General features: G+C 36.7%; 2 protein-coding genes across 11 annotated transcripts in view; both read left to right on the top strand.

The window, feature by feature from the left end:
• The first annotated feature begins 347 nt into the window (after nt 1-347).
• LOC119658669 overlaps nt 348-24,049 on the top strand; it is a 31,419-nt gene continuing 7,717 nt past the window's right edge. The window contains exons 1-9 of one of the 10 annotated variants that reach the window (XM_038066230.1): nt 348-707; nt 10,904-11,692; nt 13,742-13,860; nt 14,137-14,279; nt 14,482-14,920; nt 17,748-17,882; nt 18,052-18,198; nt 18,516-18,644; nt 18,743-18,816. In XM_038066230.1, the coding sequence (XP_037922158.1) occupies nt 11,289-11,692; nt 13,742-13,860; nt 14,137-14,279; nt 14,482-14,920; nt 17,748-17,882; nt 18,052-18,198; nt 18,516-18,644; nt 18,743-18,816 (1,590 nt within the window). In that variant the 5' untranslated portion in view covers nt 348-707; nt 10,904-11,288. Of the gene's footprint in view, nt 876-10,835; nt 11,693-13,741; nt 13,861-14,136; nt 14,280-14,481; nt 14,921-17,747; nt 17,883-18,051; nt 18,199-18,515; nt 18,645-18,742; nt 18,817-24,049 lie in introns of all 10 variants that reach the window. The other 9 variants (XM_038066232.1, XM_038066231.1, XM_038066229.1 and 6 more) reach the window with 9 other exon arrangements.
• LOC119658673 lies at nt 22,770-23,487 on the top strand. Its single transcript, XM_038066235.1, has one exon. The coding sequence runs from the start codon at nt 22,910-22,912 to the stop codon at nt 23,435-23,437; it is 528 nt and encodes a 175-aa protein (XP_037922163.1). The 5' UTR covers nt 22,770-22,909; the 3' UTR covers nt 23,438-23,487.

Genomic DNA, 24,049 nt, shown 5'->3' with positions numbered 1-24,049 from the left:
TTTTCCACAAAGCTCTTATTGTCTACATAAAACATTTTAGTCCTTTTTGAATAGACTTCCCACCTCATTAGATTGCTGTACACATGGTGCTTTAAACTGCTGAAGATGTAAACAAGAAGAGCGAAGGAATACTTCCTTTCAACACGTGGTTGTTATCCTATTGATATGAGTACTGTGGAATTCGCTAAATGGAAAATCAAGTGCTGCATTGTGGGTGATTTGTGGGTGGCCACGGATCAGCTGTGTAGAAGCTTTTTCGTTGTCGCGCCGACTCCTAAGCGTATAATTTTCAGCTGATATCTGGAAAAGCTTTAGATATTATGAAAATCTTAAAGGAAAATTCAGTTATCGTTCGACGACCGGCTTTTACTTCAAAATTTTGCATTTCCCGGTTAGTCTTCGGGTAGCGTTTGTCTTGTGAAGATTAGCTTGGGAAAGTCGGTCGGTAGTGAACGTTTAGATATCTTAGACTTTCATTCTTAGTTGAGGCTCAGTTCTCTTCGACTATCTGCCAGATAAATTACATTTTACTATCCCTCGTTGTCCCAATATCGCTACCCTGACCTTAGTGAAAGTGAAAACATATAAAGTGCTACCATCTAAAATTTTAATTATTTACTATTTTCATTTCAAAATGAATCGTGGGTGAATGAATGACTGATACTTTGTGTGGTGTTTCGAAATTAAATTGTATAACGGATTGGCAGGTGGATAAGAATAGATTGTATGACGTCTCGTTGCCTCTGAATAAGGAAACGAAATATGTAAATTCATATGCGTGCTCTTGACTAAAAACTATATAGTGTACTTTTGAACATAATATTGCCTACATCCTACATTTTATTCAAGTATCCAGCTTGAAAACGCCTTGTTGTGTTAGTTTTTCACTTCATTTCTATGTTTTCTATCTGTGACAATACTTTAGTAGGAATCTGATAAAACTAAAAGAAAGTGAAGAATATTCGCTGTCTATCAACGACGACCAAAAATAAGGGAAACCATTTTAAATCTTGGGAAACATTCGTCACATATATAACACAACAGAAGTGACTTAGTTAAACCCTTATTCGATGCCGATTCTATCTTAATTTACATATCCCATTTAGCTGTCCTTAGAGTCAATTTGAAATTGCTTGAAATTTTTGAAACGTTTTCAGAAAGGAAAATTTAATCACAACATTTTCAATATTTTCAGGCAATGAATTTTAGTAGAATTTTGACTTATTATTTGAAAAATACCCAACGAAATGTAGATTACTTTCGGGTCAGCATAGTTTGATAGTGAAGTAGAATATTATCGATGTAGACTGAGATCTAGCTTAAATAGCTAGCGACCTCTAATATACAAATGGTTAATAATACGTCGAGCGATATAAATTTCAATTGGAATTTATCTTTAGTCCAACTTAGTTACTTTCCTTTGATCCATTTGACCAACGTCCACGGATCGGCGTGAGAGCAAACACATATGATGTTTGAGGAAGAATGACAAAGTTAGTTTTGAAATCGATGAAAAGTAGATAAAGTGGAAACCTAAACTCCGCACAGTTTAACAGAATGATCCGGAGGGTATTAATGTAGTCGATCCGGGAGGATTAGAAGCGGAAATCAGTCTGCTTTCTGTCGACCAAGCCGTTTTTTGATGAATTCTAGCATTATTTTGGGTATTATCTTGCGACGACAAGGAACGCAAACCCTTTTCGAGGTCACTGCCATGAAACTTGGCCTGGACTGAGAAGAGTTGAGAGGCTCTCAAATAGGGTAGTGGACGTTGGATGCTTCGTGTGAGTGTCCATGACAACAACAAAGCGAAATAGAAAAAGGCTGCTCCGACGAAGACACATAGCGATTGTGATATACTTCCCACAATTCGAATTTTACCCTTCGGATAGCGTAAAGTCAATTTCTATCTGATATTGATGTTTCAAAATTTGCAGGTTACTAATCCACAAAATTTCTATTTTGTGTATATTTTTAAAGCTCATCCAAATTGGAATTGATATAGAACATCCTTATACACAAAATTTGATTACAATTGATTTCATAAACACACAAATTTGATACTTTAGATATCAAATATGAATAGGTTTTCTGAGTATATTCATATATGTACATATGCAAAGTTCAAGTATATAACAAGCTGTGCTAAACAAAGTCCTACATACAACTTTGTTCCATTATATGCGCCTTGCCTAGCAGTTGATTTTCCCATTTGCCGGAAGCCTAATGTGAAGTCATAATCTTTAGCAATGAGAAAGCTATCAAAGAAGGGATCTCAGTAGTCTTGGAACGATAGAAGGTATAGAAACGTACAAAACGAAGTTTCGAATGGTCTGGTATGAATACTCTTAGAATGAATGGACCTACACCTCTATGGACAACAAATTTAATAGGTCGTGCACCTTTTGATATTTTCGTATGTTTGGTTGTAGGTTATATTTTCAAGTATTGTTTGGAATTTCCACTCAAATCAATTCAAGTGGAAGTTTTGATATCCACTGCATAAACTACAAGGACAAAAATAATAACGAAACTATACCGAAATTACCACGACAGAGTAGCAGGATCTTTAAAGGAAGTGCAGTTATGTTTCAGTAAGAAAGATAATAATTATTTTTGTTTCAAATAAAATTTACCGGGGATCTCATTAAATTTTGAGCAGCTGCAAGCCTGGTTCAAGTAAATTTTCGAAAATTACAGAACAAGTGTTGAAATGTTCCAAATTGTTCATTTACGTAACGCCGTTATAAAAACATCATATTTTTCTTCACACAAAAATCATTATTTTTTTTATAAAAAGTCGTGAAATATTTCCTCGAAACTCGCTAGCAACACAGTAGAGGCAAGCCCTAAGTCTTCAAATTCTTCCTCTAGCAATAACTTCGTTTTTTTCTCAAATTCATCTGTAATGAACGACTACACTCCCCTTAATTTGCAGCTTCTTTTTTCTATTATCCCCGAATAGGAATCTAGTAATTTTTGTCCAAACTAATAGTTGTTATAGTGGTGCAAATCTACATGGTTTTAGAAGCTTTTCGTTCTCTGTGTTAAATACGGGCAGAGTATGATTTTCATATAGCTTTAGATGCAAAAAAACGACTGCGAAAACTTCTGTATGAATCGATCAATTCAAATTCTATATGAAACTGTGGTGATCTGATCTTACTCCAACACCATTGAAAGTGCTGGAAGTTGAAAAGGGGAGGATTTCTAGTCAACTTCCAAAAAATACAGTAATATACTATTATTAAGTTAATTTGAGTAGATATCGACATGAAAAGTAGTTTCAAGGCCGGGGTGGCTTCATGATTTTTTTTCTGATTTTTCGGTTGGTAGTTTCTTAGTATGGGTCCGTTGCAGAAATGATTACTTTCGATCCCCCGCACTCCTGATTTCGCAAAGTACTAATCGAGACCTTTCATTTGAGACTGAACATGACAATATTTGGTAAAAAAAAAATTCACACCACCTTCGCATGAGAACCCCCCAAGAAACCAACAAAAGCTTAGAAAAACTTTATTAAATTCCTACCCAGGAGCCGTTCACCATTCGTAAGAACCGAAATCGTGAAAATGGACACGTCACCACCTTTCCGATTTGCTACCCCTTCAATAATATAATGCAAACGTGAAATTGTGAATACAAAAATGTGTTGCCCACTTTGGTTTCAAAAGCAAACCACTGAACCAATGATTACGCAAGCAGAGCAAATGCCCACCTAAAATTGTTCAAAATCATACTTTGATGGATAGCTTGTCGCGCTTTTTCAAATTAATTCTATTTTTGAAATCGTGGAGCTAATTTAGACAGCGTCAACCTAAAATAACAAGATTATCATGAAAATATTCGTTAAGACGGTACGCTACTATATAGTTCACTATCTTTGCTATATATTTAACAAAACATTTCATAAAAATAAAACTAGATAGCTTGCTCCTACTACAATATATAATATATATATAATATATAAATATATTGTAGTAGGAGCAAGCTATCTAGTTTTATTTTTATTTAGAAGAACTACAAGCATCGGAACGATAACTATTTTAAAACATTTCATATAAAGGGCAGATGTCCTTTAGAGGAGTTTCATAAGTATACGGTGAAGAGTCCTCTGACCTATCTTCTTTTAACACTTTATTTTCAGCTTCTGAAATGAAAAATTTTCTACGAATATTTGATGATCCATTTCCCATAGTTTTTACATCATAAAACGCAATCATACCCTAGGCAAAGTGCAAGCATATGAGTAAAGTTCTAAAGTTTGTTTCGTTAAACACTTTCTACAAGTAACATAAAATTCGCTTTTTTTGCATGTGTGATTACCAGACAAATTTCATGTTCTAAAAGCTTCCAAGTGCCTATTAAACTCTTACTATATTTTACACTTATGAACATAGATTTCCAGAAATAATTGCTAACGCGGATAATATAAACAAATGCAAAATGAAACCTTGAGATACATTAAAAACAATTTCCAACATATTTAGTGAAATATGTCCTCAAGTAGAAAATACCTGAACTTCTTGGGAACTTTGAATTTATGGGTCTAATAACTAACTCGTTTTTACGATGAAGAAAGCTTTTGATTAGTAACCATGGGCGAATTAAAGTCAAGCGTAAAATTTGGTTGGTTCAATTTTGTTTCCATGCAGTATCCAATAAATAATAAAATTAGAAAGACATTAAGTTTTCGGTAAGTCTCTTGCTCCAGGTGAATAATTCCAACGAATTCTACAAATATAGAACAAAATTCATTCGCACGTTGACGAAAAAGCTCATTAACATTGGGATCAATATATTGCATATCGTTGATTTATTTATTTTCCATGCGAAACTTTCTCATTGAGCCGGAAAAGTCGAGAGGACTTTAAGACAGCAGGTAGGATTCCACAGAATACTCGTTACTTGAAAAATTTCATACCTTCTTGTTTCCAACTCGAGTCATAAAAAACGATAAAATCTCTTCTGCAACAAAACTGCACTTAATCCGAATTGAAAGTCAATAAATAAAAGTGCTGACGAACGGCAGTAGTACATAAAATATATGGTGTACAGTATCGTGTGGATAGTGAAGTTCCATTTCCACGACAAAGTGCAATTAATTAGTTCTTTAGCTTCACTGATACGTAAGAGGGCATATCATGGCAAGTATCACAACCACTCGCGCTAGCGACGGTCAAGTGGACGAGCTAATGAAGTTGAAAGGAGAGAACAGCAGGAGCTAGTTTAGCTAATGAGATACAGTCACAGTATTGACATTTTTCCAGTACTATATAGAACTCGCAAAATGACTTTTTGATCGACGAGAAGGCGCTTACATTTTTATACAGCCTCCAATTTGACTTTCATCTATATCGAATTCAATTAACCTAAATGGGATAGCTGTGCCTTTGTTTGCATTAGTTTACTTTATAATATCCTTGGAACCAGAACTAGATATGTATGCTATGTGAATAAAGTTGGCAAGCGGCTGCAAATACAAAGTATTTAAACTAGCAAATCCTATAACAAATATAAGCAATAGAAAAACAACCACAAACGGACATTTGAAGTGTCCATAAAAATATAAAATCAAATCAAGTTCATGTAAAGGTCGTCATTTTGATGAGCTAGATTTCTTTGAATACTAACAGTTTAAAAAAGAAAATAGAGAAAAGTAAAGTAATATCTGGCATGAAGTAATGCTCACTTAAATTCGCTTGCTTGTTACATTCGTTATTTCACGTGGGGTTGAAGAACCCCTCAAGCCCACCCAGCTGTCGCTCGACAAGTGACAGCTATCTTGCTGATCGGATGGCAAGGGCAAGTACCCTGAATAATCCGCCTGAGAATATCAATGGACATTCGGCCGCCATCAAAATACTTTTCCATGGGTGTTAGGTAGGTTGTCGGTTACGACCCGAAGAGGGGTCACAAAATCTGCCTGACTACGGAGTCGGGAGGGATTGAAGGAGGTTAACAGTCGGCTCCTCATCCACGATGACAAGTAGGTGAAGAGGTGGAAGCAAAACTTCACCATGGTCCTTAACCGTATCATATGAGCTCCTTCCTCGTTATGAAATGGATACAGACTCTTCCTCCAAGCAAAACAGAAATCATCGGAGTAAATCGACGCTGTTGCGAAGATAATAGCTAAAACAATCTGGGAATACACCAAAGAACATCTCGAAAGCTTGATTGACAAAGAGCAGGTTGGTTTCCGCTCTGGATCTTATTGCATTCAGCACATCAACACCCTACAGATCATTTTGGAACAGTGCCCGGAGTTTAGATCTTCGCTTCATCTGCTCGTCATCGATTTCAAGGAAGCTTCGGATAGTGTAAACAGGGAGTGGCATTCCGGAGAAACTAGTAGCTATTATCAGAGCGACATATGATGGCGCAGAATATCACCTACTGCATCGAGATCAAATCTCAGAGAAATTGAGGGTAGAAGAGTAGTCCCTCAGAGTTGTCTTGTCGCCGATATATCATTTCTTCTTATTATCGATGCGTTTCTCATCCCACCTTGACCGGAGGATGTGGAGGTGTTCAGGAGGCCATGACCAGGCCCGTAGGGAAAAAATCCCCGACCAACATGAAAATTATGCGGATCTGAGGTAACTTTCACTATGACATCATTCCCTTTTTCATTAAAATTGATTTGATTTCGCTTAATGCATTAACAGCGCTAGATCTACTTTTGCTGTCTTGTCTTAAATTACGAAATGCAGTTATCTCAACACCAAGCTGAGGCTGTTCTGGGCTGATGCTCTTTCTGTGTTGCTATATGGAAGAAGCATATGCAAAGTGACCCCCACTGTTACCAAAAGCTTCAATCCTTCGTGATACTAAAATGTCGAACAAAGAACAAGAACATTAGACACGTCTCAAGAACATTAGACACAGGCCATTAGAGGAGTGCGAGTGTTTCGGAAAGTCCTGGAAGGAGTAGAAATGCCTTTCAATGAACCGTGAACGATAGTGTGTAGGCGTGGTTGATGCGCTATGGGCCACCAAGGGGTGAATGGCAACCATATCATGTACTTTTGCTTGGAAACAATTTCTACGGAAAGAATCTACACCGGCTTGACAGAAAAATTTGAGGAAATTGCTACTTATACCACAATTGCACACCGGTGTAAAAGTTTAAGTTAGCTAGAACCCCCACAGAAAATGAATATCGCGTGGTGGTAAATCCGCTTTCCACACACAGAGCAAAAAAAAAAAAAACAAAAACGAAGATCATGCCAAACAGTGATCATCAAATATTTAGCTAGGGTCACATGGATTTTATGACTTGATATTTCAAGCATGAATCTTGTAACTGTTCCATATTATTTTTATCTCCGTTCGTGACCGTTGATAAAATTTGCATCCATCACATTGATATAGAAGCCGTTGATTTTTTTTTAATAGTACGGTGTAGAAAAATAAATTATGTTTTTGTTTGTGCAGTTAGTTACCATTAGTTAGTTATATTTCATTTCATTATTAATAAAGAAGAAGTGTGATTTGTGCTGTTTGCAGCTACAATAAAATGCCATTGTGCTGTGATACAATCTCTTTCAACCCGTAACTAAATGTATATATTGAGGCCTTTTGATGGCTTTTATAACGCATAGATTCACAATCTCCTGAATTATATTGAGTTTGTCGCGATAACATCTTTCGGTATGTGAATCATCATAGTAACTTTAAATCGAGCGATGACGGTCCTCTCCGCTTTTATCTATTTATCAAAGGTTAGAAGAGGTGTTGGGTCTTTGTGTATCCTTCTTCTGGTAGTGCTGGGTTGGTCTCGGTTGCAGGAATAGATTTAACCCATTTGCAATAGTTATAATCGACATTGGCGTACCATGCATCTTGTCGAAATTAACATATGGATGCAGTGAACTCAGCGCAAACATTGGTCATCAAGAACATGTTATGGCATAATAAAACCGAGACTTGTCTAAAAAATTTGTTGAAATATATCATAAAATTGCAAAAAAGAGAATGTAAATTAAAAATGTTTGATTGCCAGTCGAAGTAGCCGCCCCAGACAAAGCATATTTTTTAAAAAGGTCGTTGCTGAAAACTAGTTTTGAAATCGTTTTAGGAATTGCTGTTAAACATTCTAGAACCCCCTTGATATTTGAAAACGGTATTCTTTCAAGCTCCCCTTTAGACAAAGGAACAGAAAACCCAACAAGAGTAAGATCTAAAGAGCAGGGTGGGTAGTGGTGCATTGTAACAACAAGAATGCTGGCTAATACTTTTCCGGCAGATTCCCCTGCATCTGACCACTGCATATGGTGTTTAGTGGACTCTGATATTGGTGTGTCCATGTTTTATCCATTTTCACATATCATCCCAAGAATCTTTAGGCTCTTTCAGCTCTCTCACTCTGATTTGAATCATCGATGTGTCGTTGTTTTTGATCGATTGTGAGAAATCGCAGCAGCCGTCACGCACAAACTCGTAAATACTCATGCAAGATATTACATACAATATGTCTAGGACGTCAGATACCTCACATGCTTCCACTTTCGATAGTTTAAAACCATCAGTACGTTTAAAGTTTTTAACTACTTACAAATCATTGCTTCGAAGTGGCAGACTCGCTGCAAAACTTATCAAGCTAATTTTTCGTTTAAGCAGTGTTTTTCCACATTAAATACTGCTTAATTAGCACACGAAATTCCTTTTTGGGCATGTTTCCCACACTAACGAAAGTGAGATTACGGAAACGATGTTGTCAAACTCGATAAGAAAAATTTTAAGAGTTGGCACTATAATACTAAAATACTATATGGATTTTTTTCTTGGACTGCCCAATATTACATTTGAGTAAGTGTAGTCATGTGATTTCTTTGAAGGGGACAATATCGTATTTGACGAATAATTTTATATTTTAAATTTTTTGAATAAATTCAGGGATTTTTTTATCAAAGAAATACTACTAGGAAGATGGAAAACATTAGGGGCAAGCGATGGAAAGTATTTTACGCATTACATTTTTAACCATTTTCTGACTTAACAAAAAGAAAGGCTTGCATACTTTACCAGAGAGAAAAAAGCAAATTCTGTGCAGCCACAATTATTCCTCATCGTGAAATAGTTCAGTCAAAACTAATAGATAAGCAAGAATTTATGGTTTAAACATTTTGCTCGGGAGTTATCTGACTAATGCACTCTATTGAAACTACTAAGCTTTCGAAAATTTCATTTGCTTTGTTCATGCAAGCGGCATTTGAATCGTGCAAAATTCCTTTACTTCCCCTTCTGTACAAACGATACAAAGCAAATATGATGTAAGTCTAAAATCTTTATAAAAGAGATATATGTATAGAATATCCTGCTACCATTTCTATCTATTTTTATGTATGCATTTTTATTGCGAAAACTCCTTTGCGAATCCCCTCACGTGAATTTCTATACCAAAGATGGAGATCTCCACACACAGCTTATAACTTTCCCTTCGAACTGCTTTGACGGTAGTAGTAGATATCCGTCCGACCTCAATTAGCTTTGTACATGCAAACCAAATACTCTTACGGCAACCAATGTAGGAATCTATTCCAGAAGATTTGATCGGTATCGTCGCTAAGCTTTAATTAATTTTACATACGAAACCTAAAGTACCGGACGACAAGAAACCTCAAACATTATCATATGCAGAAGCACGTGTGGTTGATTACTTTGCAAAAGCTTAAGTACGTATCTGCAACGCAGCTCAAACTTCTGAATTTAATTGAAGGGAAAAAGCTAGGTCACCTTGAGTAAATCAATCAATGTAGTTTGGGTGCTTTAAATTAATTAATTAGCTTAGTATTCTTGTGCGATTGAAAATAGCAATAAGTGCTTTACATTGTTTAATTAATAAATATTTACATATGTATTCTATTTGCCACTGTTCCATGAGGAACCCGCTATTCCCTTCAAGAGAATTTTTTTCCTGTTTTACTCAATCAAATTCACATTTTTCAATTGAGTACAGATAGAATCATTGAAATATTGTATAATAAATTGATTTTCTTCCCTCTTAGGATGCCTTCTGCGTCCATACACATTTCTTACCCTTGAATCGTACCATATTTCCTCTAGTCCTTATTTATGTGAAGTAGAGAAACTCAAGTAGATCACACTTATACGAGTATATCCATACAGATTTCTCAATCGAATGCTACGGAGACAAATTCGAAATTGAAGAAAAATTGCCAAATGTTTCCCTGGTGGAATGCCTGCCAACTTCATATACATTTTTTATCAAAGATTGCATTCGTATGTTATCAAATAAGTGCGCTCCTCGGACCACGAAAGTGTCAGGAGAGAGAAAATGTGGATTAACTTTTTATAAATGACCAACAGCAGGAGCAGCAGTTGGCGTCTGGAGATTACAATTCTAACGTGTTGGATTGTAATTGAAAAAATTTTGTTCTGTCTCCGTTACCATGGCGGTATGGAAGTAAATGATGGTATCGACGATAGTCTCGATTCTATTCTGATGGGAATACAAAGTTAGGTTTGGGTAGGCATTTTTTCTGAATTGCTGGATCCAAGTGATGTTTTCTACCGAGTTCCAATCATTATGTGATTTCCAGCTTCAAATAGTTATACTTAGCCTTCCCGAAGATTTTTTTCTCGACAAGCTTTCCTTAATGTTCCATACATCCTTTCGTAGTTAGCATTTCAACGCTAGTTTTGATTATCATTTGACTGAATATCGTAGGCATAATTCTTCTACCCATTCATTCATTCAAATTATCTTCTCCAAGAAAGAATCGATTCTCCTCTTTAATATTTACTCTCACAATCCCTATTTCCACCTTTTCTTCAAGCATATGATGAATATTCTTTGATTCTGTTAGATTCACTTCTTCGTACGTAAAATTTACGACCAAACAAACTCACAAGAAGTTTCATTTCTTGCTAGCAGCATTAGCCAATCTTATTCAGCAGGACTTTTACACATATGATGCGATGACGACATTGTGGAAAATATGATGTTACCAACGATGGCGATGATGATTTTGCGAGATGCGAATGTGAATATCACACAAGTGAGAAAATAGAGTCGGAAAAACTCGAAATTTATGACACGATAGCGACATCAGTGTCATCATAAATCTTTCCAATGAGGCGGAAAAAGTGAAAACAAGTGCCGCCGGAATGGACAATATTCAGAGAGCTTTTTTATAGTCACATCTAACAAGAAAACGTGGAAAGCCGACATTTCCTACGAGATTATCTTGCGAAATCATCGGCAAACGGAAAATCTTTAGGTGTTTAGAAATGATTCGGTTATTTGAATATCAGTGAAAATGTTTTTTGGCGTACTTAATCAGTTCTTTAGGGCATTGAAAAAGGATTATCAGCAAAATGTGAATAGTGCCGAAAATGTGAATCGTGAAAGAAATCAAAATGTAGGCGTCATTGCCGGTGCGCGAGAGTGTGAACAGGGGCTTAGATTACGCCCTCATATGTTCGATGGATCGTCTCTCTTCGTGGTCTATTTACTAATTGGTGCTGCATTCTTGTATATGGGCATCCTTACTATATTATTCTACAACCATTGCAATGATAACATACGAAACGATCTTTTCGAAAAATCACTATATAATAGTAACCTGAAAAGTGTTGAGTTCCAAAGCGAGGTGGAAGCGATTGTTAATGCTCTACTAAAGAATAAGCAAATACAGACTGATAATTACGTTAGGTATCAAAGGTAAGTGTATATCTATATCAATTTTAATATATGAATAGTTCCATGCTCACTTTAACCTTCCCTAATGTAAGTGTTATTTACAGAAACTATTTTACACGCATCCATTGTTCGCTATGTATAATGAATCTTTGAGCAAAATCCTCTCAATCTCATACTTTTTCCTCCAGACTGATGAGTTACTTCTGTAATCTAATTATACGTAAAGTAACCCAATAACTTTTAAGTAATTTAATTAAATTAAATTGTAGAGTGTCCGATAATTAGTTAGGTAGTATGAGTTTTCCCAATTAATTGAAAACTATTTAACTTTCGTCAGCGAAAAATATGAAAAAGGGAGAATTTAAAATCATCAATCTCTTTTGGACAGCTCTTGATACCTTGCCTGACGGCAAATAAAGCGCTTGTTTAAAAACTGAAACGGCAAACCTCTCACTCAGAGCAAACTATATCATTAAGTCCAACGAACGTTTCTAAAATAAAGGAACAAACGTAGAATGAAGACTTGAGAAATACAATAAAACTTGTTTACTACCCAAAATGTGCATCTTTGAGTCACTCGTTTTCTGATATTCAGGCAAATATGATAACCGGCTTATTTGAACGGAATCCGTTCGTTCTCGTCCTTCTGATTAGGATCTCAATTTCGTCATCAAAATTTATAATTCTACATGTTCCATTGTCGTAAGCCTATCACTTACAAAGCATTAGAGATATGATGAATATTATAGTGAGAGAGAATAATAATAAAAAGAAACTAAAACACCCTTGGGTACACAAAACTTTCATAGCAGAGTCACACCTAGAACAGCAGGGGCACAGGCTCCTTCAACGAGATTCTTCGCGGCAAAACAAAATTCATCAAGTAACTGAACCCGTGAATAGCTTACAGTTTTGGAACTTCTAAAAAACCATTTGAAAAATCAATGGGTGAACAATAGTTGTGAATCATTGGGTTTCACCTCAAATAAGATCAGTTCGGCAAAACGTAAATATAGAGCGTACGACAGGGAATTACTGGCGATAAAGCTGCAAGTTATGATATGATATGTCTACTGGCACTATCCTGCCTTATATCAGTCATGCATACCAAAGAATCCGCCTTCAGCAGCGCACACCTCCTATCCCACCCCGCAGAAAATGTCACCTTCGCGCCATCGTCACCCAGAATGCAGCACGCATATGTAAGTCTTATCATTATCCCTTATTGCGAGGGGCAACGCTATTACATGACCTCAGTGGACCTTCTCATGTTGGCCGGAGGTAGTACTTCTCCTCGTCCAAGAGGCACCTTTCCCGGGAACCGTCTGAAATACTTTGACTACCTTTCTTTTCTGCCGACCCCGCTTGTGAACGGAACAAAGGCTGAAGAAGAAGAAACAAAAAAAAAGGTGAGGGGATCCATGATATACGATCTGGGCATCTCGAGGGCAACGCATATGCTATCACGATAATCATAAAAATAAAACATCAAGTATGTACACGAAAAGTATAGAACAAATCATGTCCAGGCTACATTTATCGCCTTAGATTTGATGCAGCGTATATCGAAGGTTTAATTAAGAAGTTCGAACATGTCTTCGCATATGAATTAGTAGATTTCTCAATTCGTATCCTATTTGAGTGTTATACTTTCAATTTCAATAATAATTGCTTAAGTTCAAGTATCCCATACTCTTCACCTGCAAATAATACCGTATTTTTCAAAACAATTCCCCATGCGAAAGCAAATAAAAATTAAGAATATATTTATGTAAAATAAAGCTCATATGTGTGCCTTTTGCTATTACAATATCGTATCTCAATTCTGCTGTGATTTTCATGGAACCCCGCAAAAAATGGTACCACAAATTCAAATATAATTCCCATCTGATTCGATATAACAACAACAATGCCACCGAATTTCCACTCCAAACAGACAACACTAAGAAATATTTTTGGGTCCTTGTTGTCCTTGTGATTACCCCAAATCTCATCCACCTGACTTGATATTTTCTTTTTTTTCCATCCTTTTTGTATTATCTTATCTTATCTCCTCTTTTCCTTTTTCAGCACAACGCTGCCTTATGAATTTGTTGAGACAGTTCGAAACGAAAGAAAGTACGTTGGAAGTTTTGCAGAAAAAGGAAGACGATTACGACGTGATGTATCTTTGTCGGCTGCATTACGTGGTGAGTGCAGGAACTTGGGTGAAAAGGGTTCAAACAATAGATTAAAGGTGACATACAGGGCGAGTATAGGTCTGATATCCAGGTAGAGTTTATTGCTTCTTAATGCTGAAGCATGCAGGCAGATGTTCAAAATATAATTGGTTTGTGGGGTGATGATTTTACTTTTACTTTGGAAGTAACTTTTGCTTCTTTACTTTTATTTTGGAAGTAACATTTGGCATCTCATAGCACCTTTTGTGACATACATATATATTTTTTAATTTCTTCTTTTGACAGAGCCTGAAGTTGAGTTTTTCAACCCAAAATATAGAGCCGAATTAGAAAAACAGGACGCAGATATACTTCATAGGACAGGATTGAAGGGCGCAGCGCCTGGTGGTGATGAATGGGTTTACTTGACATCGTACTGCCGAGTTCCGGTAAATATACTTCTACTATGTGACGTAAATTATGTACAAATTTCAATTAAATATTCGTTAACCAAGTTTTCTTGAAATGTCTACTTAGGAACTGCATCTTTATCAATTAGCAATTGCCACTAAAAGTTAGATATAGATTTACAGATCGATATACGTAAATGCATAATACGATATTTTAGATATTTACTTTTATTCATAATAGGGCAAAGCAATTTTCGGATTTTGTAATTCCACAAGAGACTACTGTCCGCCGAGTCCACCAGGACCTCCTGGCCCTGTTGGTCCCAAAGGGCCAATAGGTCCCACTGGCTTACCTGGTGTACCTGGTCATAAGGGCAATCGCGGTGACGTTGGTCTACCAGGACCACCTGGTTTAGATGGACGCGAGGGTAAGCCTGGCCCGCGCGGTCCAAAAGGCGAACCCGGTTTCCCTGGAAATCCAGGCCTAGATGGCAGAGATGGTGTCCCTGGGGAACCCGGATTAGATGGAGTACCTGGACGTGCCGGTGCAGATGGTATTCCTGGCAAAGACGGAAAGGACGGATTGCCGGGAAGAGATGGACGCAACGGAGAAAATGGACGCGATGGTTTGTCTGGTCCTAAGGGAGCTCAAGGACCACCGGGAGATCCAGGACCAAGAGGTAAATGAGTATATTTCACATGCCGAGAATCATCCTCCAATCTTACATACATAAAGGCGCAACTTAAAATCATTCCCACAGAAAATCTCAAATCAATCCTAGCACATCATAGCACCACATTTTCATATTCTCAATTGACTTAATAAAATAAAATACCCAAGGCAAGAGGATCTGAGATAACTTTATCGATTTAACAACAATATTCTATTGCCTGCATACGTATATCATTGTTCATGGTATGGTATTATTCGAATGAAGGTAGGAGTGCCTCACTCAACTCAATGTTTTCAATATTCGAACAAGTTGATAAAAAGATAAAAGTGAAAAAATTGATATGATTCAATTGGAAAACCTTTGCCGGTAGCGATAGAGAAGTTGGCTCCGATATACGAGTAACAGATGCGTTGTGTAACGATGTGTCTGAACATGAAATCGGTCACATTAAACAGCGGAAAAATGTTTGATGTCCTGTTGATTTTGCAAATCAAGTCAACTTTCGAATCTCTGTATATCTGTATAATTCGAATCTAACCTGATTCCCATTGAATTTCCTTTTGATAATATTTTCAGGTGAATGGATTTTGTTTGTCTTTTTCTTATTATTTTTGTACTATAAATAACATTAGTTGTCAACTTCCTATTTGCCTTCTGGGTCGGTAAAATATTTTTACTTAACCCTAGTATGCTGTACTCAATTAGCTATGAATATTCTATTTGAAAAATTTACCACCAAAAAATCATGCATATAAAGCTCTTTAGTGGAGCAATCGTCAAAGGTAACTTTGCTAAAGAAACCCATCCTCCCATCCATGGAAAATAAAGGCCAGACATTTTGAAAGCACAATTGTCGATCAAGTGGAAGCTAAAACGAAGCTTTATGTCGGAGGATACACCCAGGTCTTGGAAGGAGCTCAGATATAATAGAGGTTTTCAACCAAAGAAGTAATAAAATTATGTTAAGGAAGATTTGAGTGAATAACACATCGAATGGCATTTGCTGCCGTTTAATGTCATCTTATTCACCGGGGACCAACATGCCAAAGTGTCTAAATTGAGTTGAAAGAAAGCACAGTCAAACGGAGACAAAACAGAGATAAGCCATTTAAGGGTGTCTTCGTAGAATAATCAAAGTAAAGTGGGGGCATTAATAAAAAATAAAAACAATAACTAAATTAACTAAAACTATAGGGGCAATATCTATGGTAGAAAAAGTAGACGAGGCAGACCCTGCCTAAGATGGAGCGATGGCGTAGACCGGGACACCAGACAGCTTTTAGGGATATCGAATTGGTGGACCTCGGCGCAAAACCGGGATGTCTGGAGTTCCTTATTAAGGCAGGCCTAGACCGGATACCGGTTGTTGCGCCGTTGATGATGATGATGAAAAACAATAGGAGGCCTAGTAGAGAGCCTTAGAAAATCAGTTACATAGGTTGAAAGGGTTGGAATATATGCTGCGTTACGTGGATTGTTGTGGTAGCTGCGAGTTTTCGGCCGGTAAAAGTGTAGTTGCGGATAAAATTGCAAGAACCCTCTTGGGCGCCGAACAGACGGGGAGTTGTGCATGAGATACTGAAAAAGGAAGCAAACTTTAAAAATACTGTCAAGGAAAGCTGTACTGCACCCTAGAAGCACTATTGTGCCCTTTTGACGGTTATAGTATCTCTATGAACTATAATATGTCGATCAAGCCTATAACCGCCAGGAATTTCAATATGTTCCTTACTTCCAAGTATTTCGTGGTAAACCATGACTTTTCATAAAAAGTGAATTAAGCAACCTAGCCTATGATCTCACCTTACCGAAATACTTAGTGTAATTATTACTTTCAACACTGAACGTACATACATTCTTTGTAACATTATAGCGCTTGCACAAAGCTTTCAAGTAATCAGAAATTTTTTACTTTAAACCGTCAAAGGAAACAGTCGCCATTCAGTTATAAAATAGGGTTAAAGTCTCACAAATGTACCGAGACTGCAAAGTCAGAATCATAGTGCAGACAATATTCTCACTGATTCACTCACTTCTTACAAATTCGATTTACAATAGATGAGAAGCTTGCTCGATTCGCTCCTACATTTTCCTTCCTTTTGAAGGAGTATGTCGTTGGCTTCAAGCATTGAAATTCTTGAGACCTTCATACTTCTGTCGTTGCTATTTGAGTTCATCACTTCATGTTGAAGAGTTGGAAGACAGAAGAAAAGTTCTGAACATGCTTCTAACTTAATAGCTAATACAATTGTGAAGTTTATTTTTTGAATTTCCACCAGACTTTATATTTGAGTTGAAGACGATATTCACCATAAGAGTTTGAGAGTAGGATACAATCACACGATTTAATATTCTTGCATTTCCTTGAGTGGACAAAGAAATCCAATGGCAATGAGAATAACTAATATAAAAGCAATCTGAGAGTTCTTCTTCGATATAAATGAATGCCATCAATAGCAATCCATACTCTATAAAACATATCCTTTTGGTAAATATTCTTTCGTACTACGTGATGAGTACATCAAAGCTTCCATTTTCTTCAATCGGTAGAAGGTAAATTTACTCTTAATGGTCGTTTAGTTACTCCCCATACCTTGAAAGAGTAGGCTCTTACCCTCTTCTACCAAAAGTGTATAGGGAACTAACTAAACCAAATCTGTATATTCGCTTAACTTTGCTTAAATACATTTTTAATTGCCTTAATAAACGAAAACGTCTACCATAAAATTTAATGCATGCACATATCTCCCAACTATATGATTCGGACCATTAAAACTTCTTACACTTCGCATATTCACCTCTCACAAGCACTGATGTGTATCCTTTCATTTAGGTCTCACCGGACCAAAAGGACGTGCCGGAAAGCCAGGCACAAATGGTACTCCTGGAATACCCGGCATAAATGCTTGGAAAGTAAAAGTCAATGGAACATTCTCCCAGGAAATGCTAATTCCACCATCGATAGCGGGTAAGTACCTAGTTTGACGGCATATTGAACTAGGTTCATGATGGTCTCAGACTCACATATACTATTCTCCATTAATAATTCATTTTAAAATGATTCCAAACTTCTGCTTTATCGGGAAACTTCACCTCTTTACCTTTTACTCCTATTATTGCTCCACTTCATTAAAAAGACGTCAATTTACCGAATTTCACACGTAACGTAATAATTGCTGAGGGGAAGCATCTAAGATTGGTATGCGCTGCAAATGGGACACCTAAGCCGAAAGTGGAGTGGCGACGAACAGACGGACGAACGATAGCGATGGGGGCATGGGAAGGTATGTTGAGAACTTTTTTACAGCTCCATGAATTATTTCGTTCGAAGAAATCGTATTATAATCTTGTTTTTGAGGTGAATGAAGAATGTTATTCACTGTAAGCGGCAGTTTTGAACTGATTAATACTCTTCTCATTTAATAAAAGCCTATTAGATATATGCTTAAACTTTTAGCTGGTAGAAAGAATCGAATATATCTACGAAAACAACACCGAACTAACACTTTTTGTGTACATAATTGTGACACTGAACCACCCAATTATCATTGCCTTTCATTCTAACAACTGCTTTATTTCTACTTTATTTTACATGATGTAGCCTCATCCGTGTCTGGATATTTTCTAAATTTAACAAACATTACACGAGACCAAATGGGCGAATACAGCTGTTTCGCAGATAATGGAGTCCCTCCGGTTGCCAATGCTTCGTTCTCTGTCGAGGTTCATTGTAAGTTTTCTTGAAATGAATGTAGAATGGACGCGAATGTTGTTAGAGAGGACGGATAATGAAATCAATTACGTTTATGATGTCTCGTATATTTACAGTTGCACCATTGATTCTGGTTCGCGTACAAAATGTCTATGCCGCATTAGGGGGTTCAGCTACATTGGAGTGTGAGGTGAGTTGAAGATTCATAAATTTCTATTTACAATTTTACTGCAATGCCGAGTAGCAGAATTTTTACGATTTCGTAAAATGTAATCAGGGGATTAATTATTTTATGTGTATATGTTTGATCGTCTATATTTCAAGTATGCATGCAGCATCCGATTTCAATTGCTTAATATGCCTTGAATGCTTCTTGAAAAGTGCTGAGAATATAACGTTGATATATGTACAGTATAGTCCGACCACTACTGAATAAAATACTGTCCGAGTTTGGAGTGATAAAAATGACAATCAGACAATGAGTCAATTAAGAATTGTTTCGGAACAGACTCCTGAATCGAAAAATGTAATGAGCTGCCCCCAACATTTCACATCGCTCTGGAGCATGCCAAATTGTTACCTATGCCGATATTCAAACTATAGTGGTAAGTCCGAAAATGGATGCGTTGAAAACTTTCTGAGGCAGCAGAAAACATGAAATTAAAAATAAACAAAGAAAAGACCCATGGACCCATCAGCAAATGGATAGCTTCACATATTTAGATACTACAAATACAAAAGCTGATCATGAAATGCAAAAAGTCAGGAAACGGATCATGCTAACCAAACATATTATCTCCACAGAAAAGGACAAGGCTATTCGTAATAATCTAGAAAACATTAAATAAGCCTATTCGGAAGATGGGTCAATCCGGAGGACATGCAATTAACGCTTACGACAGGTGAACCCTAGGGAAAAATTCAGACCCAATAAGACTAACCGGAAGCTCCAGTAGTTAAATCATGTAGAGCCAAGGGCGATGATCGCCTAGAAAGCCGCAAAAGAGATTGCTGAATTCGATTGGCAATGCGGGTTATACGAAATTGGAGGACCCGCTCGCTCCAGCGAGAACAGTGGTGACATACATTTCCGGAGGCTAAGCACCGATATCAAACTATACCGCTATCGAAATAGAAGATTTTTAGAAAATTTTTCGCCTTCCGTAAAGTTTTATAAAATTTTTGTTATATTCTTCTATGCCTTGTTCTCGCCATTTTCATAATTTTGGCTGCAAACCAATTTTCTGTGAGATTTTTACTGGCGGCGAGTAAGTCTGCTCCACCTTCTTAATGCAGTAACTGCATTTAGGTGTCAAGAAGTTTGCTTTCAATTATGTATGTTACTTTATGCCCACCCGCTGACCCACTCTAAGAGTTTGTTGTGAAAGAGTGCACTGTCATTGCTATTCATTCTACAGAATATATACAATAAAGAAGTAATATGTATATTTTTCCTGCTCATCCTGTCAGTTTCAACAGCGGACCTTATGCAAATCCAGTTTCTATACCTACGTCAACATAAACCGCTTGGCATCTCCTATTAACTCAACAAGGAACATACCCATTCCAATTCACGATATTCTAGTGTTGACGAGTTCTAGTCTTAACTCCTACCAAATAAGAAATAGCAAACATTCAACCACCGAAACAGAATTAATCCATGCATCTCTATTTACCTTTCACACAGCTCAATTCAAATCCTTTCAAGCGCTACATAAGGGTCTTATTGTTCAACCCATCTTTTGCCTCGCCAAGCATTTACTAAAAGAACTCATTAGGATCAAGATTGGTATAGTTGATAAGATGTTGTTATCATGAATATATGTTTGCTTGTTCAACAAGCCTCTATTATGTTGCAACAAAGAACAATCAACTGTCAGAAACAAGACTTGCGAACGACGAGAGTTCTTGTTGGGTTAGAAAAGCAAAAGGAGAATAATTCCTTTATATCCTGCAAACAATACTCGGACAGCCAGGAAACACTTTACATAAACAAGCCGCCTTAAGCATCATTAAATCGTGAGATCTCGTTTGACAAATGTGTAGAATAAAATCAAAAATTCTTTCTTCCAACACCGATAAATAAATGACATATTGATAGCTAAGGGCCATTGGAAATTCGAATCACGTAGATCGCAATGGTTTGAAGGTTTTATGGGACCGATTATGCTAGATTCACTGCAGACTTCAAAATATCATTAAAATACACCAAGGTCGCTCTTTCGTCTACGCCCGTTTTGTTGCTTTTCAATGATGTTTGTGACTTTCCGAATTTTTGACCATAGTTAGCATCCTACATATCTGGAAACCTGGCCTTGAGAATAAATTAATGGTAGAGCAACGTTTGTCAGGTTTGTACATTTTCTTTTCGTGTAGGTTGATATCCTCCGTTATTACTGATTTCCACCCACCACCCAATAAATACGTAACAGACTACTTCAGGAAAACATTGTAATTTTCATTAATTCAAGCATGATCCCGCGTTTAATACATATTTGCAGTCATGAGTAATTACATTTTTTCAGTGAATCGTCATTATATTCCGGTCGTTTCGCATTCCACGGTTGTAAATTGTGGTCGGTGAAATGCTTTCAGGTCATCATACCTGACATGCAGCATGTTTCTGTTTGTTTTAATGTCTTGCTATTATCTCATCAGCTACCGAGAAGGAGGACTGTGAAGTATACAAACAAGTTGAATAGTTTGGGGCAATGGATGTGAGAAGAGTTTATCGCGAGTTTCTTTCAATGTACACATGAAAAAGTTGTAAGTTTTGCTTTTAATTATGAGCGGAACTAGCGGAAGTTGTCATTGAAAAGTTTATATGAAAAAATGTCCCGGAATATGAATGGGTCTTTGAAATTTTCTCAATTATATCAATAGCAGGCTTTCACTGACCTAGACCTATTTTGAAGTGTCATATCCAATATTGCAGTTGATAAGTCCAGATCTACTCGGGAGAGGGAAAGATTAGTGTGTGAATCTTACTAGAAAGGGAAGTTCTACTTAAAGAAGGAACTATATAACAGATAGAATGTTTTAAATTTTGTCGTACATATAATAGTAATGAAAGGATAAATCATGCAACCGATTGAATATTTCATAACTTCTATACACTTATACACTTTAAAAAGTTTACTACTATTAGACGCTGGCTTACCACTACATACGATAGAGCCACAATTTGGTTGGAATAATTTTGATATTATATAAATTTAAATCTTTCATTCGCTTCCAAGCCCCGGTTTTAAGCAAATCATGCACTTGGCGAATTTTTGAATGTCTCTAAAATATCTAATGTGTGGTTTATATCACATTTGTTTATTTTGACTATTCCCCCCATAACTAATTTAATTTTAATACCTCATAGAAAACAGTTCGTTCACCTATGCGAATCTTTATTAAATATAGTTCCCGACCCATGTCGATGATTAGCGGACTCAGCAACAAACATCCGATTCACATAAAAGGTGCGTCTAATGCGGGAAAAGTCATTTGCTACTACAACCAAGAACAAAATTTATAGACGAGGCATTAATAGAGAGATAAACGTCCCTCGGCGGACCTTTTTATCTCTTTAGATCTGATAAAGCCGATTTCAAAGGAGGAAAACGGAAAAGTCGAGATAATAAGGGCGGAATTGAACTGGCTTAGAGATGATGATGTCTTATTACGCGTACGTACTTAGCCTTAATTGGAATTGTTGGCAACGGTGTGAGTTGTTGGGAGAAAAGTATTTTCGTTCTCGTTCCTATTCCCCCTATGGTTCTTCTCCTTTCGTCCTCGCACGAAAAGACGACTACTACTACCTATAGAGTCATTTAAAAGTTGCGTGTTTACTGAAGGAAATTTCCTTTTTTCTGCAAAGATCATCAGTTAAGATGTGCCCCGGGGTTGAAAATATTGCGTGACTGCTTACAAGATTCCAATCTTTCCGACGAACATGAATTGGCTAGTTTGAAAAATTCATTATGTTGAATGACTTGTCATTTAATTACAGACGCCATGAGTACTAAAACAAAAGGAGTACCCCACGGGGCTTAATTCGGAGGGCATTGCTTTTTCACCACGTTGGTTCTTTGCCTCATAAATAAATGCAATTTTAAAACAATATATGGGCAACCCTTGTCAATTTTTAACATGCGGTGAAAAGGGAATCGACGTAACTTGTCTGAAAGTATACATAAACAGGGAAGGCGTTGTGGAAATTATATTTGTCAAAAAGTTTTAACAATTGCAGTTTTGCTTACCAAAACCGTCCTCAAAACATTGCTCCTACTCCTATGGAATATTCAAATTCACATCTGAATTCAAAATTCGAGAAAAAGTATGGCAATGAAGTACTTGTTGGAAACTGGTTTGAAGACCGTATCGCTTGCGAAGTAGAACATAATCGTGGATGTCCTACCTATCAAACTGAGTATATCAATCAATTCAGGACCATTTCAGATTGCGACTCAGAAGCTAAAATGGCTGCTGCAAGGAATCAAAGTCGCAATAAGCAAGTGCACGTAAAATTAGTAAATAAATCTGAATTTTATCGAAACATGACCAGAAGTAGTGACTTACATTATGGGATTATACCGAAACAGACATGTGGACCTATTCAGCGAACATACAGTCAACGGACCGATTCTTTTGAGCCACAGCCTGATTATACAAAAAGCTATGGTAATAAGAGTAACTTTGGACTGTTGAATTATAAAAGAAAATTATTAATGGACGAACAAAGAGAAGGTCGAATGCTTTCTGTGTGTCGTGCTGACTATATATGTCCACCAAAAAGTGCATATGAGAAACGTAAATTGTGATTAGAGTGATTAGATCCTTAATTCCAAATATATTATAGATTATACATAAATTGGACTGAAGTATTCTTAGATTTTTGCTTACAGACGAATGCTACTCATAACAATAATCATTGCATGTTCAGTGCTTGGAACAAATGATATTTGATTTCGATCGTTTGGTAAATTCTATCAAATGTAAAAATTCTACCGGAAATGTTTTTTTTTTTGCATTGTGCTCCTCAAAACATAGGACCATCTATAATAGGTTGCATTCCACAATGTTCAACAAAACCTAAAACTCTGATTCTTGTACGAGGAAAATCATATTCAGCCGAAGTCGTTGAATGTGTGCCATAGCACCTATAAAATATCCGAGGCTTCGTATGGTATGTAACAAATTTTACCCGTACGGTCTTACAGCCAGAACGTGTGAAGCGCTTAATTTTCTATATGGACTGAAAACAGGATTTCTTGTACATATTGTGATGTTAGTAAACAACTTTCCCTTTCGAGTCTATTATTTGAGATTTAAAGTCACACTCCATGAAATTCTGCAGCGAAAATTTATAGAGCATTGATGCAACAACAAAAGACAACGGCACCAAAAGTGTTTGTATACAAGAAAGCAGGCAG

This window comes from Hermetia illucens, chromosome 6, assembly GCF_905115235.1.
Source record: "Hermetia illucens chromosome 6, iHerIll2.2.curated.20191125, whole genome shotgun sequence".
In the NCBI taxonomy this organism is placed as follows: Eukaryota; Metazoa; Arthropoda; class Insecta; order Diptera; family Stratiomyidae; genus Hermetia; species Hermetia illucens.
The sequence above is the reverse complement of the archived record's forward strand: the minus strand, read 5'-3'. Positions and strand labels throughout refer to the sequence as shown.

Coding starts and splice junctions, on each gene's coding strand:
- LOC119658673 (XM_038066235.1), top strand. CDS start 22,910: ATGGAATATTCAAATTCACATCTGAATTCAAAATTCGAGAAAAAGTAT.